This window comes from Anomaloglossus baeobatrachus, chromosome 12 (assembly GCF_048569485.1).
Source record: "Anomaloglossus baeobatrachus isolate aAnoBae1 chromosome 12, aAnoBae1.hap1, whole genome shotgun sequence".
Taxonomy (NCBI): Eukaryota; Metazoa; Chordata; class Amphibia; order Anura; family Aromobatidae; genus Anomaloglossus; species Anomaloglossus baeobatrachus.
The window spans coordinates 52,364,213-52,385,242 of NC_134364.1; the positions used below are offsets into that span (position 1 = coordinate 52,364,213).

At 44.7% G+C, this 21,030-nt stretch overlaps 1 protein-coding gene across 1 annotated transcript in view; it reads left to right on the plus strand.

The window, feature by feature from the left end:
- The window catches only part of TYRO3 (TYRO3 protein tyrosine kinase), a 277,637-nt gene that overhangs the window by 73,962 nt on the left and 182,645 nt on the right, over positions 1-21,030 (plus strand). Inside the window, exon 2 of the mRNA XM_075330191.1 lies at positions 18,881-19,076. Within this exon, the coding sequence (XP_075186306.1) occupies positions 18,881-19,076 (196 nt within the window). The remainder of the gene's footprint in view (positions 1-18,880; positions 19,077-21,030) is intronic.

A 21,030-nucleotide genomic window follows, 5' to 3' on the forward strand; every position in this document is an offset into this window, starting at 1 on the left:
GCTGCAACGTTTAACGTACCTGCCTGAGATCATACAGCCGGTGACTGATGTGTGCTGCCCGTGGATTGTGCAGCATGTATCCGTTCTCCTGTTCTTTTTTTATAATGAGTAGTCCCCAGAAATAAGCCAGAGGCGAAGGTAACTGCAAAGAGATGAGCTGCCATCAGAGGGGTCTGGCAGTAACGCTCATGGAGAATGCAGGAGCGCTTGACTGCGCACCTTAAAGGGACGGCAGCCGCAGTTTCCTGCCGGGGACTGCGGTCCCCGGAACTCTGCCCGGGGGCAGAAGAACTGACAAAGGCGAGTGGGCCCCCCGGCTGTCCAGGGCCCCGGCATTTGCTCGGGTGTGCCGGGTGCTGACGCCGACCCTGCTCGGCATAACTTGAAAAAGGCACAGTGCGCCGAAACCTTGGTGTCTAATTTCCTTATCAGTCATCAAATAAAAAGACTTTTTTGTTTGCACGAAAAACTTTTCTTCCACTTTAGGTGTGCCAGAATTATACACTTCTGAAGCCAAACCGTCATTTAACCAACAGCTATCTAAAGTGTATGGGGGGCTTTGAGTTATGCTCCGACGAGGGTTTTTTTTTTGTTTTGTTTTTTTAGGTGTTTCAAACCCCCCTCCCCCCCCCCAAAAAAAAAGTGTCCACCTGAAAAACTTGTTTTGCCTTCATTGTTTTTGCGTTTTATGAAGTGTTGTTTTTTTTTGTGTGGGATTTTTGTTTTTTCTTTTTCTGTTTTTGTTTTTTTTAACAGATTTTGACTTAAAAAAAAAAAAAAAAAATGATTTATGCTAAATCAGTTTCCACCTGGAAAAAAACTTGTTTTTGTTTTCATTGTTTTAGAGTTTGACATTTTTATTTGTGTGGGGGTATTTTCTTGTTTGGTTTGGTTTTCTTTACAAATTTTGACTTAAAAAATCTCTCTCAAAAAATGAATGATTTATGCTGAAACAGTTGCCACCTGAAAAGAAAAAAAAAACGGTTTCATTGTTTTGAGTTTATGAAATGTTTGTATTTTTGACGTAATGTGTCAAATTTACCGTAGATTGAATTCCATGAGGACATTTGTTTTAGCTTTTTTTTTTTTTTTTTTTTTTTTTTCCCCCCCTCCTCAGGTTTTGAAAAATGCTCTTGGTCTGGGGAAAAAGAACACAAACAGTAAAGTGAACTAACATTAAGGCTATGTGCACATGCTGCAGATTTGGTGCAGAAGAAATTTTCTGTATGAAATCTGCAGCTTCTGGCAGAAAAAGAAAGCACCGAAAAACGCATGCGGTTTTTGGTACTATTTTTTTTTTTTTTTTTTGCCATACGTTTTTTAATTAAGTCCATGGCTGGAAGAGCTAAAAAAGTGCAGGGGAAAAAAAACGCCCCAACAATTGACATGCTGCAGATTTTTTTTTTTTTTTATCCACCAAAACTGCAAGGAAAAAAGAAATAGCAATGTGTACAAAACACTTCACAAGCTGGCTTCAGGATAGGCATGCAGATTTTTGTGCAGATTTCTCAAAAAAAACCTAATTAAAAACTGCATCAAAAGCGCACCTTTTATGTATATAGCCTAAAGCAAAAAGGATGTTAGAAAATATTGGTTTTTTTTTTTGTTTTTTTTTTATTTTTTACAGTGCACCAATCACCAGGATTTTCCGATTTAACTAAAGCCAGTGCTATACTCGCACTATCATGCTGATTCTATACATACCTTTAGTGGTTAGCTCGGATGTATAGGTTTTGAAACACAAGCAAGTAAAGTTTGTAAAATGAACAGTTTTTTTTTTGTTATTGACAGCAGCTGCTGATAGCTGGGGTGGGTTTTGATAGATTTCTGCCCCCCTGCCTGCCCCCCCCCCCCCAGCTTTTTTTATGCTAATTCCATTATAGAAGTGTTTTACTAATGGTTGTGGCTAAATCATGGTGGCTAGAAGGACCTGTGCTGATGTCATACACGTGACCAGAAAGGGCGGGGCCTCAACCAACATAGCTGATACCAGGAAGCAACATTGTTTTTCTGTTGGCTGAGGCCCTGTGTCTTCTGGTCACATGGGCATGACATCAGCACAGGTCCTTCTAGCCCAGGGGTGGGCAATTTAAATTTCTCATGGGGCCGCATGAGAACTTGGGATCCTTTTAGAGGGCCGGACTGATATACTTAACTCAATTCTACCCAATACTGTATGTATGTGTGTGTGTGTGTGTGTGTATATATAATATATATATATATATATATATATATATATATATATATATATATATATATATATATATATATATATATATATATATATATATATAATACATACACACACATATTATATATATATATATATATATATATATATATATATATGTGTGTGTGTGTGTATGTGTATATATATATATATATATACATACATACATACATACATACATACATACATACATACATACATACATACATATACACACACACACATATGCACACACATACATACACACACACATATATATATATGTATGTATATATATATACATACATATATATATATATCACACACACACACACACATACTGCACCTGTAATGCACTAAAGCACTATATACTGCACCTGTAATGCATTACAGCACTATATACTGCCCCTGTAGAACTACATCCTTACATTCCCATATACTACATCCCTACACCCAAATGTTACACCAGTTACCCTCCCCCTTCCCCTTTCCCCTCCCCCTCAGGTTATTAGTGACCACTCACCTCTCCCTCCTCAGGCACCTCCGTACGGGTCCCCCGCTGAGCTGCTTCTTCCCTGGTATGGCCCCTGGCTGCGCCGCTGCTGTTCTTGTACGGCCCCTGCCCCCGCCGCTGCTTCTCTCTGTCCAGGCACCGGCTGGTGCCGCTTCTCCTGCCGGGCGGGAAGTTTTCAAATGACACATATGCGCTGTACTGCCGGCATCAGGGTGCGCGTGTGTCAGAGAAAGCTGCCGCAGGGAACAGAGGGCCGATCCTGAAGCTCCGCACAGTGTAGCAGCGGAACGCAGGAATCTGTCCTCTGTTCCCTGTCCGGCAGCGTTTTCTGTGACACACGCGTGCCCTGATGTCGTCAGTACAGCGTGTGCGTCTTTTGAAAAGTTCCTGCCCGGCAGGAAAAGCAGCACCACGTCTCCATCTCTGATCTAATGGGTGGGCCGGTCACACAGTAGGCGGGCCGGATGTGGCCCGCGGGCCGCCCCTTGCCCAGGGCTGTTCTAGCCACTATTAAAATAATTCTACAATAGAATTCGCATAAATAACAGGGGGAGGACAGAAAGGCAGGGGGGCGGGAATCACTATGAATACCTGTCAGCTGATGGGCAGCTGCTGTCACTCAAAAAGCTGCTCATTTTACAAACATTACTTGCTTGTGTTTCAAAGCCTATACATCCTAGCTGACAACTAAGGCCCTATGCCCACGCTGCGTATTTTGATGCGGATTTTGACTCAGATTTTCAGAAATCACAGCAAAATCTGCATGTCCATTGTGAAGCCAGCAAAGTCTATGAGAATTCAGAAGTGCTGTGCCCGCATTGAGTATTTTTTTTTCCTTGCGTATTTGGTGCAGATTTCTTTCTTTCTGCACCAAATACGCAAGTGAAAAATAAGCAACGTGGACACAGCACTTCTGAATTCTTATAGACTTTGCTGGCTTCACAATGTACATGCAGATTTTGCTGCAGAATTCTGAAAAAAAGCGTCAACTACACAGCATGGGGACTGGGCCTAAAGGTAGGTATAGAATCAGCATGATAGCGCCAGTATAGCACTGGCTTTAGCTTATATAGTAAAATCCCCTTCTGGGCACATGGATATGACATCAGCACAGGTCCTTTTAGCCACCATGATTTATAGCCTCACCCATTGGGTAACTGCTACATCCCAGTGGCCAGAGGGACCTCTGCTGATACCAGGAAGATACATTATTCTTTTAAGTCCATGTGTGCATGGAGTTGATTATTATTAAAAACGGGAGTCTGGGGGTAAGACCCCCAGTTGGGGGGTTGCAGGTGGGGGGAGACGCCCCTCCTTGCATAAGTATAGTGAATGGGAGGAAACCACCATGACCACTAACCAAGCCAGTCACGTCCACAGGTCCTTCTACCCACTGGGATTTAGCCACAACCTTAGTAAAACACTTCTATAATGGAATTAGCATACACAATAGTGGGAGAAACATCAGGCAGGGTGTGGGAATCACTATGAATACCCACCCCAGCTATTAGCTGATCGACAGCTGCTGTCAATCAAAAAACGTTAATTTTACAAGCTTATCTTGCTTGTGTTTCAAAACCTAAACATCCGAGCTGACCAATAAGGTTTGTATAGAATCAGCCTGATAGTGCCAGTATAGCACTGGCTTTAGGTTATATAGGATGATCCTGGTGATTTGGTGCGCTTTAAGCATATCTTCTTCAAAAACTTTGTTGTTTTTTTTTTAAATAAATAAATAACAAATAATTAATACTTAGTACGACGGTAACCTCACAAGATGGGCTCCTCTCGGCTCTTATTATGGAGGACACCACAATCCTATCCAGTTGGACTGGGGTTGTCCTCCTCAAACACCCCTGACGTGGCGTTTTTGTGCACCTCCCATATGGTAAATACGACACAAAACAGTCATTATGTCATTTACAAGGTAGTATGACTCTTCAGTAAATTAAAAAGTGCTAAACGTGTCAATAAGAGAAAGTGTGGAGAAATACCTCATTATCCAGATGAGCTTAATAAGCTGGTAAGATGCTGTGAATGTGCGTGATTACACTGTGAATAGTAATGCACTCATTAAATGGGAGATGCTGGAAGGTGCTGTGCTGACTTGTCCTCATGACTTGGGAGGATACAGAAATCCTAAACGCACTTTGTGCTTTTTATGTAATTATGGAACCATGAAAAAGACATTTCCTACTAACTCAGACGCCTTTTTTTGGGCATCTGTGAAGACACCGGATTTTTGATTTTCATCATAAATCCATTGTAATCTAAAAGGTACAGAAGAGTACTGACTAGAGTTGAGCGGATTGCTAATAATCCGGGTCCGGCGGATCCGTCGCGGGTTGCCCCAGAAGTCTGGATACGATCCGGCCCAATGTAAGTCAATGGGGGAGCGGATCCGGGATGAGAGAGACGACAGAGAGATGACAGAGAGAATCCGGACTTTTAGGCCTAAGCCACACGGCAAGAAAAACAGTGCGAGTGGAGTGCGATAAAACATCGCATTCCCCTCGGACCTATATTAGCCTGTGTGTCAGCACACTTGAGCGATTATTTTCTCAGCCCTAATCGGAGCGAGAAAACAATCGCAGCATGCTGCGATTGTAATGCAAGACTCTTTCTCTCGCACCCATTCAAGTGTATGGGGCGAGAGAAAAATCGCACTGCACTCGCGGTACACCGGTATACCGCTAGTGCAGTGCGAGAATGGCAATAACCGGCTACGCAGGAGAGAGGGAGAGAAATCCCTCCCTCCCCTCCTCAGCATCTTCGGCCCGCCCCTCCTCAGTGTCTGAACGCCCCCCCCCCCCCAGCAGCTGTGGTCCAATCGCACAATCGGACCTCAGTCGCAGTGACACAGTCCCCCGTGTGGCCTCGGCCTAAATGTTTCAATAAATTGATAATTGGGTCCCTCCCTCCCCTCCTGAGTGCCGGCCCGCCCCCCGCATCTGAGGTCTGCTCGCACGAACGGACCTCAGTTGCAAGGACACACGCATGACACTCGACTCTGCTGTACTGCTAGCACGAGCCGAGTGTCATGCAAGTGGATCGCAGTAGTCCCCGTGTGGCCCCAGTCTTACAGTTCAGATCCGCTCAACACTAGTACTGACGCATTTCGAGTTGATCTATCAGATTGACTTGAATCAAGTCAGAAAATTCTCTTTTTCCTTCTATATTTTAATGGATTTGCAATAAAATGTATTGGATTTTGTTCTGGACTTCAAACGATCATTGAAATTTATCAGTACGTCCCTCTTTGTGCACCGACATTTATTACCTGGATCAACGCATGCCCATCAAGTAGGGGTGAGCAATGTAACCATACTATTCATCTACATCCAATTTTCATCCATTATTGGTCCATGTGACCTTGTAACATCAGTATGTCACTTGTTTTTCTAATGTACGGGAAAAATAAACTTTTATGCTATTTATTTATTTAAAATCATAAACTAGACCACACTCTGATTACACTCAGCCTATTGATAAAACTACTGATTCACACGGGTGAGTTTGATCCGTGACTCTGTCCAAAAAACAGACGAACAGTTGAACAATCCCATAGACTATAGTGGGTATGTGTTCCTCTATGAGAAACGTGGATAGATCACATACTTGAAAAATAAACATCTGATTAGGATCCAAGTGTTACACCAAAGAGTACAGACTCTGTGCGTAATGCAATACAAGGGTAGCAATGGGAATGATATAGAAGATGAGAACTAGCGATAGGGAACTGGCAGCTTGGATACCTCCTGCAACTCACCTGAGTCTTTACCATACACTCCTTAATGTCTGTATATGGGTTCCTCCCCCCATTCACCATCATGTGCCTAGTCCCTCGCTTGTCCTGATCTCCCCCTGGCTAGTGAGAAAGCCAGTGAGAGCACTAGTCTCACCACTGCACGAAAGGAGACAAACAGGGATAACTGACACAAAAAGGACAACACTCCCAAGGTCCTCCAGTTCAACTAAACCCCACACCTGCAATAGTTATGACTCAGCTTCTTCCAGAGACTGGCTCCTTCCATAGTGGTCCTCATAGAACTAAAAATTTATAACCAGCATCAGATAGGAAAACGCATTACTTTTTATAGTGAAAGGTGGTGGTCACAATGTAGCTAAACACCACACCTGCAATAGCCACGACTCCTCAGCTTCTTCCTGAGACAGGCTCATTCCATAGTGGTCCTCATAGAACTAAAAATTTATAACCAGCATCAGATAGGAAAACGCATTACTAGAAATAAGAGTCTATAACCGGCATGAGATGGTAATACATATGACTTTTTATAGTGAAGGTGAGTGGTCACAAAAGAGCTGCACCTGAGATTAAGGCTACAAAGGACAGCCAGATAGGAACAAGTCATTTTAACCCCTACAGCACTAAAAGAAAGTATATTCACTCAAATACAAGTTATAGACCTGCAAACAATAAGGCATTGTGACCTTCTGGTCACAGACATGCCAGAAGTTTCCCCAAAGTGGGACAAACTCATAATGCCAAGTCATATGAAAATTATGGATGGAGTCCATTGTTTGGGGACCCCCATAGCTAGAGTTGTTAGATTAGTGCCCATACTAGCTTACTCAATACATCCATTCACTGCTGGGGGCCACATGATAATGTGGCGCCCTGGACTAGCCAGGTCGTCACAGGTACTACAACACACACCCCCACCCCGAGACAGGCACATCAGCCAGACACAAAATCCTTGTTGCCTCCCTCCAGGGACTGATGTCCACACCAGGTGGGGTGGAGCCAGGCGGTTGTCCCCACCCACTGAGGAGTTCACAGTCCTGGAGGCGGGAAAAGGAAGTCAGACAGAGTTGAGTTAGGGAAGTGAAGGAGTGAAGTAGTAGTGAAGGAGCAAACTGACCGTGTCCGGGTGTATGGCCCGGGCACTAAGAGCAAGGTTGGCAGACGGTGGTGGCCGTCTGCAGGAGAGGCAGATCAACGTGGAACCGTAGGACCGGGGACGGGCGGTGGCCCGCCGGTACCGAACCGGGGAGCGAAGTGAAGCCAGCACACACAGGCAGGGCCTACGGACCCCGACCAGGCTTGGAGTCGCCATTAGAGGTCAAATCCGTCAGTGACCGGAACCCCTGGGGTTTCCTAACAGCCAAGACCCGATTGAAGGCAACCATCCAACCAACAGAAGGAAATTCAGCTACCGCCACAGCTAGAGTTCCAAGGGCCAGAGCCTGCAGGCAAAAGGGCTCCTCTGGCACCTATACACGCTGGGGAGCGGGTTACCGGTGGGAATCTATCGGGACCGAACATACACACAGGTGCAGGGAAAGGCAGCCACCACCAACCGTCCGGGAGAAGCCACAGCAGCCGGCTGCAGGACCCGTCCATCCAACCGTTTGTTTTACCAGAGACTTTGCATACATTTGTGGCTGAGTGAGTACTACCGTGCCATCCGGCACCGCGCTGCACAGTCCAAGAGACCCTGCACCTTCCCGACCCTGCCTCCCCGTCACCTCACCGGACCCCGGGACCACCAACCCCTACCCACGGAGGGGGAGAACAACATCCCAGCTGCTCCCTGCCATCGCTCCCGGGATCCCAGTTACCAGCAGCGGTGGTGCCCAACCTTACCACAACCCGTGGGTGGCGTCACGGACCAAATCCCCAAACCAAACTACCCTCTTTCACTCATGGGAGAGGAGCGCCGCTCGAGCCCCCGGAGCCACCGAGCAGCCGTCGCAGCAGCGCCGGACCCGAGCGTTAGCGAGCGCAGCGGCGTCCTTCCCCGCCCGCGACAATAATAGCTGTTTAGTCCATATAATTATATTCATATTCTGGATTGGGCATTCAATTAAATTATCATTTAGATGAGAAAATCCAATAATCTGTCAGTAATTAGGTTCCAATAATGTATTATGATCATGTGATCCTGCAGGATGGCTATAATGTATGGAAATGCCATTAAACATTGCCTAGGGGAAGTGTCCATATAGTGTAACAGTTGTCAACAGAACATCATATTCACTCTTCTTAAGCAATAGCCATTATCATTATGCTATCAATGTGTCTAATCTTAATTACTTTAGTATATTCCTGTAGCTACTTGGTATTAATTTCGTCATATTTGGATTTGGCACATTGTGCCGAGTAACAGGCCGGTACTTGCCAACGTGAGAATACTATATCTCCGCTGCACGAGATATCACTAAAGGCAACGTTAGTATGATTTTTAGAATGAAGCATATATCACTCGGTATACATATTCATGGACTGATCTGGACGTGTTCAGTGTATACCAGGTGACATTTTTGGTTTAGATCCGCTAAAGCTGCTGAAGAATGAATACAAGGAACCCAGGAGAATGGATTTTTTTTTCTTTCTTTAAATGCATGTATTTGGAGAAAATGTATGTAATTTTGTTTCAAAATAACTTTTTTATTTATGTTTGTAGCGCCGGCATCCCTGTAGGAACGGCGACCTACCACTGCTGCCAGATTACGTCCTCCCCCGCACCTCCACATATGCTCGACTGCCTCCCTCTTTCCCTGGGGCCTGTGCACGCGGCACAGGTTCCCCGGGAATGCTCTCTGGGCGCGTGCACTCTGGCCTTCCTCTTAAAGGGCCGGCGCACAGGAAGTAACTCTGAAACTATGGCTGAGAGGCACAACGTATTTAAGGCATCTTTCCATTAGGGGAGATGCCTGTGCAACATCCATAGTTTGGCTACTAGTTTGTTAGCTAGTTGTCATATCACGAGCTCCTGTCCTGTGATCCCTGTGTCCTTCACCTGTACCTGCCTTCCCATGCCTATCTGTCCCTTCTATGCCCACCATATCAGTCGGTACCTGCCTCCATTTGTGCCTATATCTGAGTCCATCTTCTGTCCTGGGGGTCAGCTGCCACATTCCTGCCCATTGCTATGGGAGTGGTACTGGGCATCCGCCTCGCTGTAGGCTCTTAGTTAAGCCCCTCCCACTTAAGGGTTAGTGCAGGTCCCCCTGTTGTCCAGTGGGTCCACTAACTCTACTTGCTGCCCCTACATTGGCCACAAGCGTTACCAAGTTTGTACCATTTGCCTTCTATATTCTATAGCCTGTGTGCTGCTCTGTCCATTGCTTGCTGTAGGATGAGTGCACCTACTGTCTTGCTGATCTTTTTGTTTTGTATGTAAAATGTTTAGACAATAAACCATTCAAGCGCTGGCAAGTGCCACTTATTTCTGTTTTTTTGTTGTTGTTGTGTTTAAAGGGAACCGGTCACCAGTTTTTGGCCCTATAAGCTGCGGCCACCACCACTGGGCTCTTATATACGACATTCTAACATGCTGTATATAAGAGCCCAGGCCGCTGTGTAGAACATAAAAAACACTTTATAATACTTACCTAGAAGGTCACTCCGGTGCACAACAGTCGGATGGGTGGCACCGTTCTCTGGGATTGGCGCCTCCTCTTTCAGCAATCTTGGTCTTCCTTATTCTGAAGCCATGGTGCATGACGCATACACATTGAGGTCCTTCGCAGGCGCACTTTGATTTGCCCTACTCAGGGCAGATCAAAGTATTGTAGTGCGTATGTGCGGGACCGGCGAGTGTATATGACGTAGACGCATCATGCACACAGGCTTCAGAAAGGAAGACCAAGATTGCTGAAAGCGGAGGCGCCTGTCCCGGAGAACGGAGACAACCATCTGACTGTTGTGCACCGGAGCGACCTTCTAGGTGAGTATTATAAAGTGATTTTTATGTTCTATAAAGTGATTGTTTTATGTGATTTATACGCCCTTGGAGAAAGCCACGGCGAAACGCGTCAGGGTATTATTGGTTAGGCTGTTATAATATGTAGCACTTATTTTTTATTATACCGTTTTTTTTATATATCAGGCTTTATCATAAGCCTTTTAAAAATTGATTGTTACTATACCGTTATTAGTATCTATTTGCCCATACAATACCATCTTGTCACAGTTGCTACCTAATTAGCCTGTGTCTTTTATTTGTGAATGATCCTTTTTCCTATTGCATTATTTTTGTGACCCCATTGTTTGGCATTTGATATTTTGTCATTATTTATTTATTTGATGCTATATCTTACAGTTTGTCATTATGACTATTAATGTATGATATATTTTGATACTCAATGTTGGCAAACTGCTGATTTATATAGTGCCATGGGGTACATTTGATTGGTATATCTTTCACGTTTTCTGCTGCACTATTGTTTTACAACTTTTAATAATAATAATAATAATAATAATAATAATAAAAAAGATATTTTTGCAATAAATTTGTTTGAGTCCTTTCAGGGTAGTGTTTTACCACTGTATCACTGCCCGGCTTTATATACGTCTGAACTGACCTTGTTTTTTATGTGGTGGTCAAATTTGTAGGTTTAATGTTTTTTATGTTCTACACAGTGGCCTGGGCTCTTATATACAGCATGTTAGAACGCTGTATACAAGAGCTCACTGGTGGTGGCCGCAGCTCAGGCTGCTTTCACACCTCCGGTTTTAGCAGAGCCGGCCAATCCGGCTCTAAAACCTATGTAACGGATGCGGCGACCATACCGCATCCTTTGCATACGTTTTTTACATGCGGCCCGTCTGGTTTTTGCCGCTTGCTGCAAGCTACTGAGCATGCGCAGTGGAAAAAAAACGTATGTGGCGGCCGGATGCGGTTTTTGCCGCAGAACGCCGCATGCGGTGTCCATAGGCATACATTGCAAATCGCGCCACATCGGCCGGATGCGGCGTGATGCGGGTTTTTTTTTGCTGGACAAAAAAACATGCCGGGCAACATTCCATCCGGCCGCTGCATCGGCTAAATCTGCCGTATGCGGCAAAAAACTGACGGAACGCAATCCCATGTGGCACAATACGACACTAATGTAAGTCTCTGCAAAAAAAAACGCAACCAGCGGCAAAAAAAAACCTGTTGCGGTTTTTCTGCAAAGCGCCGGATTGTGCCGCACAGGAAAAACCGGATGTGTGAAAGTAGCCTTATAGGCCCAAAAACTGGTGACAGGTTCCCTTTAACTGATAACAAAAATTTGTTACTGTAATAATAAAATTAAACTCTTAATTTTGGTCACCCCTTTACCAGTTGATGTGATCTGTGACTTGCAGCTTTGGATCACACGCTCCTGCATTGGAAAAGTGCCACTTTTTAATTCTGTGTGCCGTGATATGCAGTTACGGATGTATCAAGATTTGCTTTTAAATCAAGATCTGTACAAAGAGACCACAAATAGTAAATAAAAAGGACTTTGGCCGATAGGAAAAAACAAGTGTAGATATTTTCTATTTGTGGAAGAGCATAATGTAGCCCCGAGCGGAACCTGAGCATGTTATTGAACATGAAGCAGGTTGTTCAGCCCACAGACTGGATGCTGCACTCATTGTGACTGAAGGCAATGAGTCTTTAAGTGCGCAGGAGTGGAATTTAATATGAATGATCAACATGGAAGAGACTGAGGGGAACTTGGCAGATGGATCTGGAGGCCAGTTGTAAGGAGTAGTTTATGGCATTCAGCAGTTTATATTTTGCTTGTGGGTAGCGGTGATTGAGGACTTGCAGGTTTTTTTCTTATTTACTGACTGTTTACTACAAAGTACATTTTGGCTGCAAAATTGATTATACAGGCAAACTGGGTCCTTTTGTACAGAGTCATTTTGTAAGGTAGTTGCTTACAATCCATTTGGAGAAGAACGGGATTGTAGCAATAAAAGGCTGCCCTCACAAGTATAGGATCGGGACAAATCTTGATTTTTGCCCAAATAATGTAGTTAATCTGCAATGTACTATATTTTTCTTTCTTAAGATGCACCTCAAATTTAAAGAAGGAAAATAGGAAAAAAATAATTTTTTACTGTAAATATGAGGGTCTGTCTTATAATCCCAGTGCCTTTTACAGTATATTAGCTCACCAGGGGGGAGCGGCGGTGGTTGAGCGGCTCGGGAAGGTCACAGGAGGCAGGGTAGGTGATGCTGCAGGCTCAGAGGAGGGGGTGTTGTGGCTCAGGAGGGTCGGCGAGGCTGTGGGCTTGGAGGAGGGAATGTCATGGCTCAAGAGGGTCAGTGTGCGGAGGGTCGGCGATACTGCAGGCTCATGGGGTGTCACGGCAGCGGGCACCATTGATCTGCCGTTAGGCTCGGAAGAGGGGGTGTCATGAGGGGGTGTCATAGCTCAAGAGGGTCAGTATGTGGCAGCGGAGGGTCGACAATATTGCCGGCTCGTGGGGTGTTGCAGTTGTGAGCGCCATTGATCTGCTGGTGGATTGCGGGCTCCATTGAATTGCCGGCTAGTGACTCGATGCACTTCAAGAAAATGGCTGCGAAGGTGGCGCATGTACAGATTGGCCTCTGCAGCCATTTTCTTAAAATCTATTGCGTCAACCGCCGGCGATTCAAAGCAGCCCGCAGATCAATGGTGCCCACCACCGCTATACTCCACAGGCCCGCAGTAGCGCCGATCCCTCCATTGCCGCACACTGACCCTCTTGAGCCGAGACCCCCCCCCCCTCCTCCGAACCAGCCAGTCAGATCAATGGTGCCGTGACACCCCACAAGCCCACAGTATCGCCGATCATCCGGTGCCGCACAGTGACCCTCCTGAGCTGCTCCACTGCAGTGACACCCCCTCCGAGCCCTCCATATCGTCTACCCTGTGCCACCACTGCCGTCTCAATAAGCCATATGCGGTTTGTAAGACGCACCCCCATTTTTTTCCCCCCAGGTTTGGTGGAAAAAAGTGCATCCTACAAACTGGAAAATATGGTATTTGCAAACTTTTGCAAGTGGATTTTGTCACTGAATTTACATGGATTTCATTGCTTTCTTTGCAAAGGGTAAAGTCTGCTGTAAAAATCGGAACAAAGAATTGACATATAACGCATTTAAAAAAACAAAAAAAAAAACAAAAGAATGATTGGAATTTTACGTGCACAATTTGTTTTGCAGTAACTCAATGAGTTTTCTCAAATGGACCTGTTTAATAAGAGGTTGTCCACTTTGTTTTTTATTGATGGCTATCATTATCTGACCGGTGGGGGTGCGACATCTGCACACCCGCTGATCTGTTGTTAGCGGCAGTAACTGGGCGTTCTTAGATGCATCCGGTACACAGCAGCTCTACAATTCCTATAGTGGCCTCAGCCGGGTACTACAGATCTGCCCCCTATTCCATTGAACAGAGGTGTAGTACCTTGGCGAGGCCACTATCCAGCAGCATCTGAGAACTTCTGCCCACCAGTGCCTGTAACAGCTGATCGGCGGGTGTCGCAACCCCACTCCAAGGTGACTAATTTTCAACCAGAATTGACTGCTATTACAGTTCTCATCAAAATTTGGCTTTGCAGTTAGCCAACTGTTTGAACCACAGAAAGTATCATTCAGGGATACAGGTAATCCTAATAGCACTCATGCACAATACTATCTGTGATTAGGTTTGTTTGCAACATCTGAGCTATCGGAAGCTTCCAAAGACATGACATCATCATATCATAGTATCATAGTTTTTAAGGTTGAAGGGAGACTCTAAGGGCGGCTTTGCACGTTGCAACATCGCACGTGCGATGTCGGTGGGGTCAAATCGAAAGTGACGCACATCCGGCGTCACTTTCAACATCGTTGTGTGTAAATCCTAGATGATACGATTAACGAGCACAAGTGTCGTTATCGTATCATCGGTGTAGGCTCCGACTTTATCATAATTTTGCTGCAGCGATGGTACGATGCTGTTCCTCGTTCCTGCGGCAGCACACATCGCTGTGTATTACACCGCAGGAGCGAGGAACTTCACCTTACCTGCCGCCGGCGGCTCTACGGAAGGAAGGAGGTGGGCGGGATGTTTACATCCTGCTCATCTCCGCCCCTCCGCCGCTATTGGCCGCCTGCCGTGTGACGTCGCTATGACGGTGCACGACCCGCCCCCTTAGGAAGGAGGCGGGTCGCCGGCCAGAGCGACGGTCGCAGGACAGGTGAGTGCATGTGAAGCTGCCGTAGCGATAATGTTCACTATGCCAGCTATCACAAGATATCGTACCTGCGACGGGGGCGGGGACTATCGCGTGCGACATCGCAGCATCGGCTTGCGATGTCGCAACGTGCAAAGCCCGCCTAAGTGCGGTCGCACTAGTGACTTGTTACAGAGGTAGAACTATATTTTTTTCATGAACACTTATACCTCTTTTAATACATCCCATTATTTTATTAGCCCTGGCAGCAGTTGCCTGACACTGTCCACTAAAGTGAAGTTTACCATCCTCCCATACACCCAAGTCTTTTTCTGTGTCTGTTTTACCCAGTGTTCTACAATTAAGTACATAATCATAAATGTTATTTCCTCTACCCAAGTGCATGACCTTACATTTATCTACATTAAACTTCAATTGCCACTTCTCAGCCCAATCCTCCAATTTACATAAATCTCCCTGTAATATAAAATTATCCTCCTCTGTATTGATTACCCTGCAGAGTTTAGTATCATCTGCAAATATTGAAATTCTACTCCGCATGCCCCCAACAAGGTCATTAATAAATATGTTGAAAAGAAGCTATATGGGCTGTCCCATATTGTTTAAAGGCATAGTTCTCTTAGTCTATGTAAACTTTTGACTTTGCAGAAAGTAATAAAAATGCCTTAAAACATTCTCTCTCATTATTCTGGCATTTGCTAAATCTAAATAATTTTTGTTCCTAATTGATCCAAAAAGGGAAAGGTTTATTCTGATTTCATGTCAGAAAGTGAGAAGAACCTGCAGATGTGTCTGTATAGAGAGCAGAGGGAAAAACCTGCAGATGTGTCTGTATAGAGAGCGGAGGGAATAACCTGCAGATGTGTCTGTATAGAGAGCGGAGGGAAATACCTGCAGATGTGTCTGTATAGAGAGCAGAGGGAAAAACCTGCAGATGTGTCTGTATAGAGAGCGGAGGGAATAACCTGCAGATGTGTCTGTATAGAGAGCGGAGGGAAATACCTGCAGATGTGTCTGTATAGAGAGCAGAGGGAAAAACCTGCCGATGTGTCTGTATAGAGCGTGGAGGAAAAACCCTGCAGATGTGTCTGTATAGAGCGTGGAGGGAAAAACCTGCAGATGTGTCTGTATAGAGCGTGGAGGGAAAGACCTGCAGATGTGTATATATTGAGAGCGGAGGGAAATACCTGCAAATGTGTCTGTATAGAGAGCGGAGGAAAAAACCTGCAGATGTGTTAGTATACAGAGCAGAGGGAAATACCTGCAGATGTCTGTATAGAGAGCGGAGGAAAAAACCTGCAGATGTGTCTGTATAGAGAGCAGAGGGGGAAAAACCTGCAGATGTGTTTGTATAGAGAGCAGAGGGGAAAAACCTGCAGATGTGTCTGTATAGAGAGCAGAGGGGAAAAACCTGCAGATATGTCTGTATAGAGAGCGGAATGGAAAAACCTGCAAATGTGTCTGTATAGAGAGCAGAGGGGAAAAACCTGCAGATGTGTCTGTATAGAGAGAGGATGTAAACTTCCGGTTTCAATTGTACATTTTATATATCCAGTAACAAATCCATAAGAGTCACTTCCCTGCCTGTAAGAACATTGTTAAATCTTACCCCTTATAATTGCTTTTTTCTTTCCTTCTTCTCGCCTGTTTGTCTTGGTGACGTCTTTTCTGGCTCTTGCTATTAATTTGTATGAGTGACATCATTAAGAGCTGTGACAGAAATGATAATCCAAAAATATACAGTGACTAACGGAATCCTCTGTATCCCACCTCCTACTCCCCCCAGTAATGACAGTCTTATGGAGAACAGAGAGGGGGAAGACTGTAATAAGCAGATCAACATGCAAATAATTACTGACTGAGCCCGGATTCTCCATTCTCATTTACATACAAAATTGCAAACTGTTATTTAAAAGTTCAATATTTAAAACTGTTAATAGTTTTCTTTCTGAAGATGTAAAAGTAGATCTGTGTAATATGCCGCCCTTATCAAAGTGAAACTCTCGGCCAATTTCTATGTGGACCGGCTAAGGGTGTTATGTAACTTCATACACTTGCCAAAGGTTGCCAATTATGCAGTGCCATTTTAAAAAAAAAAAAAGTGGGACCAAAATGGTACAAAATGAATAAAGTTACTGAGATATTCTCTAAATCTACTCAGATCCCAGCCTCCCCAAATTAATACAGTTCCCATGGCAGTCCCCCTTTTGAAACAAGATGGTGATATCAGAGTAGTGTACTTCTATACAGCCCAGCAACATGCGGCCATATTGCTACTGTCTTAGAATTTATGGGGACCAGAATACCCCATTAACATCAAACTTATGGGTAAGTGGCAATTGTAAAATTGAGGTGTGACCCACGACTGTGATCTCTATTGTTAGAGGTGGGACACATGCCCATCATTGAGCAATGATCTTCTCCCACTATCTTTCCAGTGGATAGGTATCACGCTAGGTACAGGGAAGTACCAAGGGAGTGACGAAAGGTAAGGGAAGGGGACCCCTGCATTTAGGGAAGGGGGAGATGGTGACCCTGACCGAACCTACAATTCGCCATTGAGGTTCCTCACCACCCTAGATAGGTTTCACACCCATGCGCTGAGACAGATATCTGACCCTAGGTATCCCTATTGCTGGGCCCTAAATAGAGTACGGGTATGATGAGCTCTTCATCAACCCCACTAAATGCTAAAGGAAGACACAAGGGGGTCACAAGGGGTGGGGGTGGGGGGTGAGCATGAACTACTTGTTCACAGATGACACAGGCAGGAGTTCAGCATACTGCAGAAACAATGCTACAAATAATAGCAAGCCACCTGCGTGCAACCAGAGCTAGAATGAACTGAATAACATCATTAACACCAGTCCAGGGGGAAGGTAGTATTTAAGCACCAAGAGAATGCTGATGATCAGCAGCTGGGTGTAAGATGAGCTCCTTCTGGGTCCAAAAGGGGGGAGAGATGAAAGTCCAGCAGGAAAGCTACCTATTACAAAGAATACTTACAACAGGAACAATAGAATTTCAGGAAGCATTTTGCGCAGCCAAACGCTATGACTGTCTATGGCCAGAAACCACATGATAGTCAACCGTGACACACCTGTGACAATAGGTAGTCTTTTTAAAACTAAATAAATTGGCATAGGGTCCCCCATCTTATGATACCCAGCACAAATAAAGCAGATGGCTACAGGCTGCGGCCCTTAGCCATGCGCCTATCTTGGCTGTGTATCAAAATAAGAGGAACCGCATGCGTTTTTGTTTTTTTTTATTATTTCAATAAATAATTTTAAAAAACAGTGTGCAGTCCATTAGATGTGACAATTCCGGAACTTTTACCCAGCTCTTCATGATTGCCCTACTGTGGTGGCAATCGTGGTAATAAGGGGTTAATGGCAGCCAACAGCTGCCACTAAGCCCCAGATTAGTAATGGGAGGCGCCTGAGACCCCCCCTCCATTAATAATCTGTGAGTGAAAAGAAATGAACACAAACACCAAAAAATCCTTTATTTGCAATACAAAAAAAAACACCCTTTCACGCCTTTATTAACCCCCAAAATACCCAGGTCTGAAGTAATCCACACGAGGTCCCATGACTACTCCAGCTCTGCTACATCTGAAGGCACAGCACGCGGCCATAGTACAATGACTGCCCGCTGTGCGCTTCAGGCAGAGGCTGAGCCTAATCAATCAGCAGTGAAGTCACTCAGGTTATTTGCGGTCACAGCTGGAAGTTTTTAAAGTCCTTCACCTGTGATTGCAGGTAACCTGCCCTTAAGTGACCTCAGTCAGTTCTGCATCTTCTGGCTGAAAACCAAGATTTTTTTGGCCAAGAGATGCAGATTTGGTGCTGAACTTTCTACAGCATATTCCTGCACCCAATCTACAGCTCCTGGCAAAAAAAAAAACAACGCATCACTACTGCATGCAGTATGATGTGGTAATGATGCAAAGTTTTTTGCCATGAGGTGTAGATTGGGTGCAGGAATATGGTGTAAAAATTTAATCACCACATTTGCATCTCTTGGCCCAAAAAAAAATGCAAAGAAAAAAACAAAAAAAAATCAAACAGTTTTGACGATGTTTCAGTGCAGTTTTCTTTCAGGAGGTGCAAATTTGGTACTGAAATGTTTCCTATCATAACTGGAAAGATGTTAACAAGAACTATATTTCCACTTAATTTATGCCATTTTTTTCTTATCTTTTCAGGAAAAGCTTCTGGACTGCAGTTTGTAGGGCGTGGGTACAACCTAACAGTTTCTCAAGGACATGAAGCCAAGCTGAATTGCAGTTTATTGGGCATGGAGCTGCCAGAGATCCAGTGGCTGAAGGATGGCATCGCAGTGCAGAGTGCCGACCAAATGTACATTCCCGTGATTGAAGACCATTGGATCAGCTTCCTCAGGTGCAGTATCTGGCCCCGGCTTCTGGAAATAATGGCCTGCTTAAGATTAACAGACGTAAGCAGATGATACAAATGTCTCCTTATATAGGCTCTGGCTTACCCCGTACCATGATAAATATTCAGCTGCCCCACATGGCACGCACAAGGTGTTCTTAGAATAGATGGAAATATAGCGGAGATCGATTGTACGGTGTGGAGCCTTTGAGTTCCATGGAAGGTTTTCTTGGGGCTATATAAGGGCAACCTGTATGATTTGTACGGTAGAGGAGACTGAAGAATCCTGCCTATCTCTGGTCACCTAGGCCCTCCAATGTCTTTTAATAGTGTCTTTCCGGTTCAGCATAGAAGTGGTGACTACAATGTTTACTTGTATACAGTCCATAGAGGATTTTAGATCGAAAGATGATTTTTTTTTTTTTTTATTCTATTTATTTTGTTCTTAAGTTTGAATTATTTTAAAATATTTGTAAACAGCAATGTGGGAAATGGTAGCCGTGTAAGCCATTTCAACTACCCTATAAGTACATTGAGATAATTTAGGGGGTTCCTCATTCGGGACCCCCATCTACAAACTAGAGCGGAGAATAGCAACAAAGAGCATCTCTCATTCTGGAGGACCTGCTCTTCACGGACATCCGATTGGCGTCAAAGGGCGCCATTTCATGCATTATTTTACCTGTTATGGCAGGGCAGGGGGGGCTTAAAGAGGTTGTCTTTTTCTTTTAGAGGTTTTATCCAGGACTTTTTATCTTATGCCGAATAGCTAACAGGTTCTGTAGGTAGTTGCTGAAAACCCAAAAATCCAGACTCCACAAAATATCTTCTGAAATTTAAAACATCAACTTTATTCCAAAACAGAATAATGAATTATTAAAAACATATGGAGTAGTAGACACTGGCCTACGCGTTTTCGAGCTGTGCTTAATTTTTCTTACTGACTACTAAGCTAGTCTCCTTAAGGAGAATAGTGTTCCCCCGTGGTCCCCACATAGCTTTCTCATGAGCCAGATCAGACATCCCCATACTTTGCACTGACGAGGGGCAAGCACCCCGAAACACCGTGTCTGCAAATTGGGATTCTGATCTGGCTTATATATCCTGAGTCATATATTGCAAAGGATTGTTAAAAATCCACTTGTGACTTTTAGGATCGCTACTTCCAATAGGTGGCGCTGTGCTAGAGTTTGTCTCCTTTACTGGAGAGACAATTCGTGTACATGTGTTCCTTTATAGCAGGGGTGGGGAACCTTTTTACTGCCGGGGGCCATTTGGAAATTTCTACCAATCTTCGGGGGCCGCACAAAATTATCAATGTGAAAATGACCCGGCTATATTTGGTCAAACAATTAATTAACTCACCCCTACTGTGGCCGCCGGAGCTGCTTCTCTTTGGTGTGGCTGTGATGTTTGGTGATACTAATCATGTTTCTTCTCACAATTGCTTTTCTAGGTTTGTCTCGGTCTGAATCGCAGTCAACTCTTTGTCATAATAATATTTGGTAAATCATATACATCACATAGGAGACGCTGTATATACATCACAGGAGACGCTGGAGGCACATATAACACATAGGAGACACTGGGACTGCTCTATATACATTACAGGAGTCACTGAAGGCACATACATCACATTGAAAACGCTGGGACTGACGTATACACAACAGAAAGGAAACACTGGGACTGCTGTATATACACATCACAGGAGACACTGGAGGCACATACATCACATGAGGAGCTGGGGACCTATATATGCTCCCAGCCCCTCCTGTGATGTAAATGCCCACAGCCCCTCCTGTGTTGTGTATGTCCCCAGTGTCTCCTGTGATGTATATGCCCCCCAGCATCTCCAATGTGACGTAGAAGTCACAGGAGACGCTAAAGGCAAACAACACAAGAGGGGCTGGGGGGGCACACACAACGCAAGAGGTGCTGGGGGGCACACACAACGCAAGAG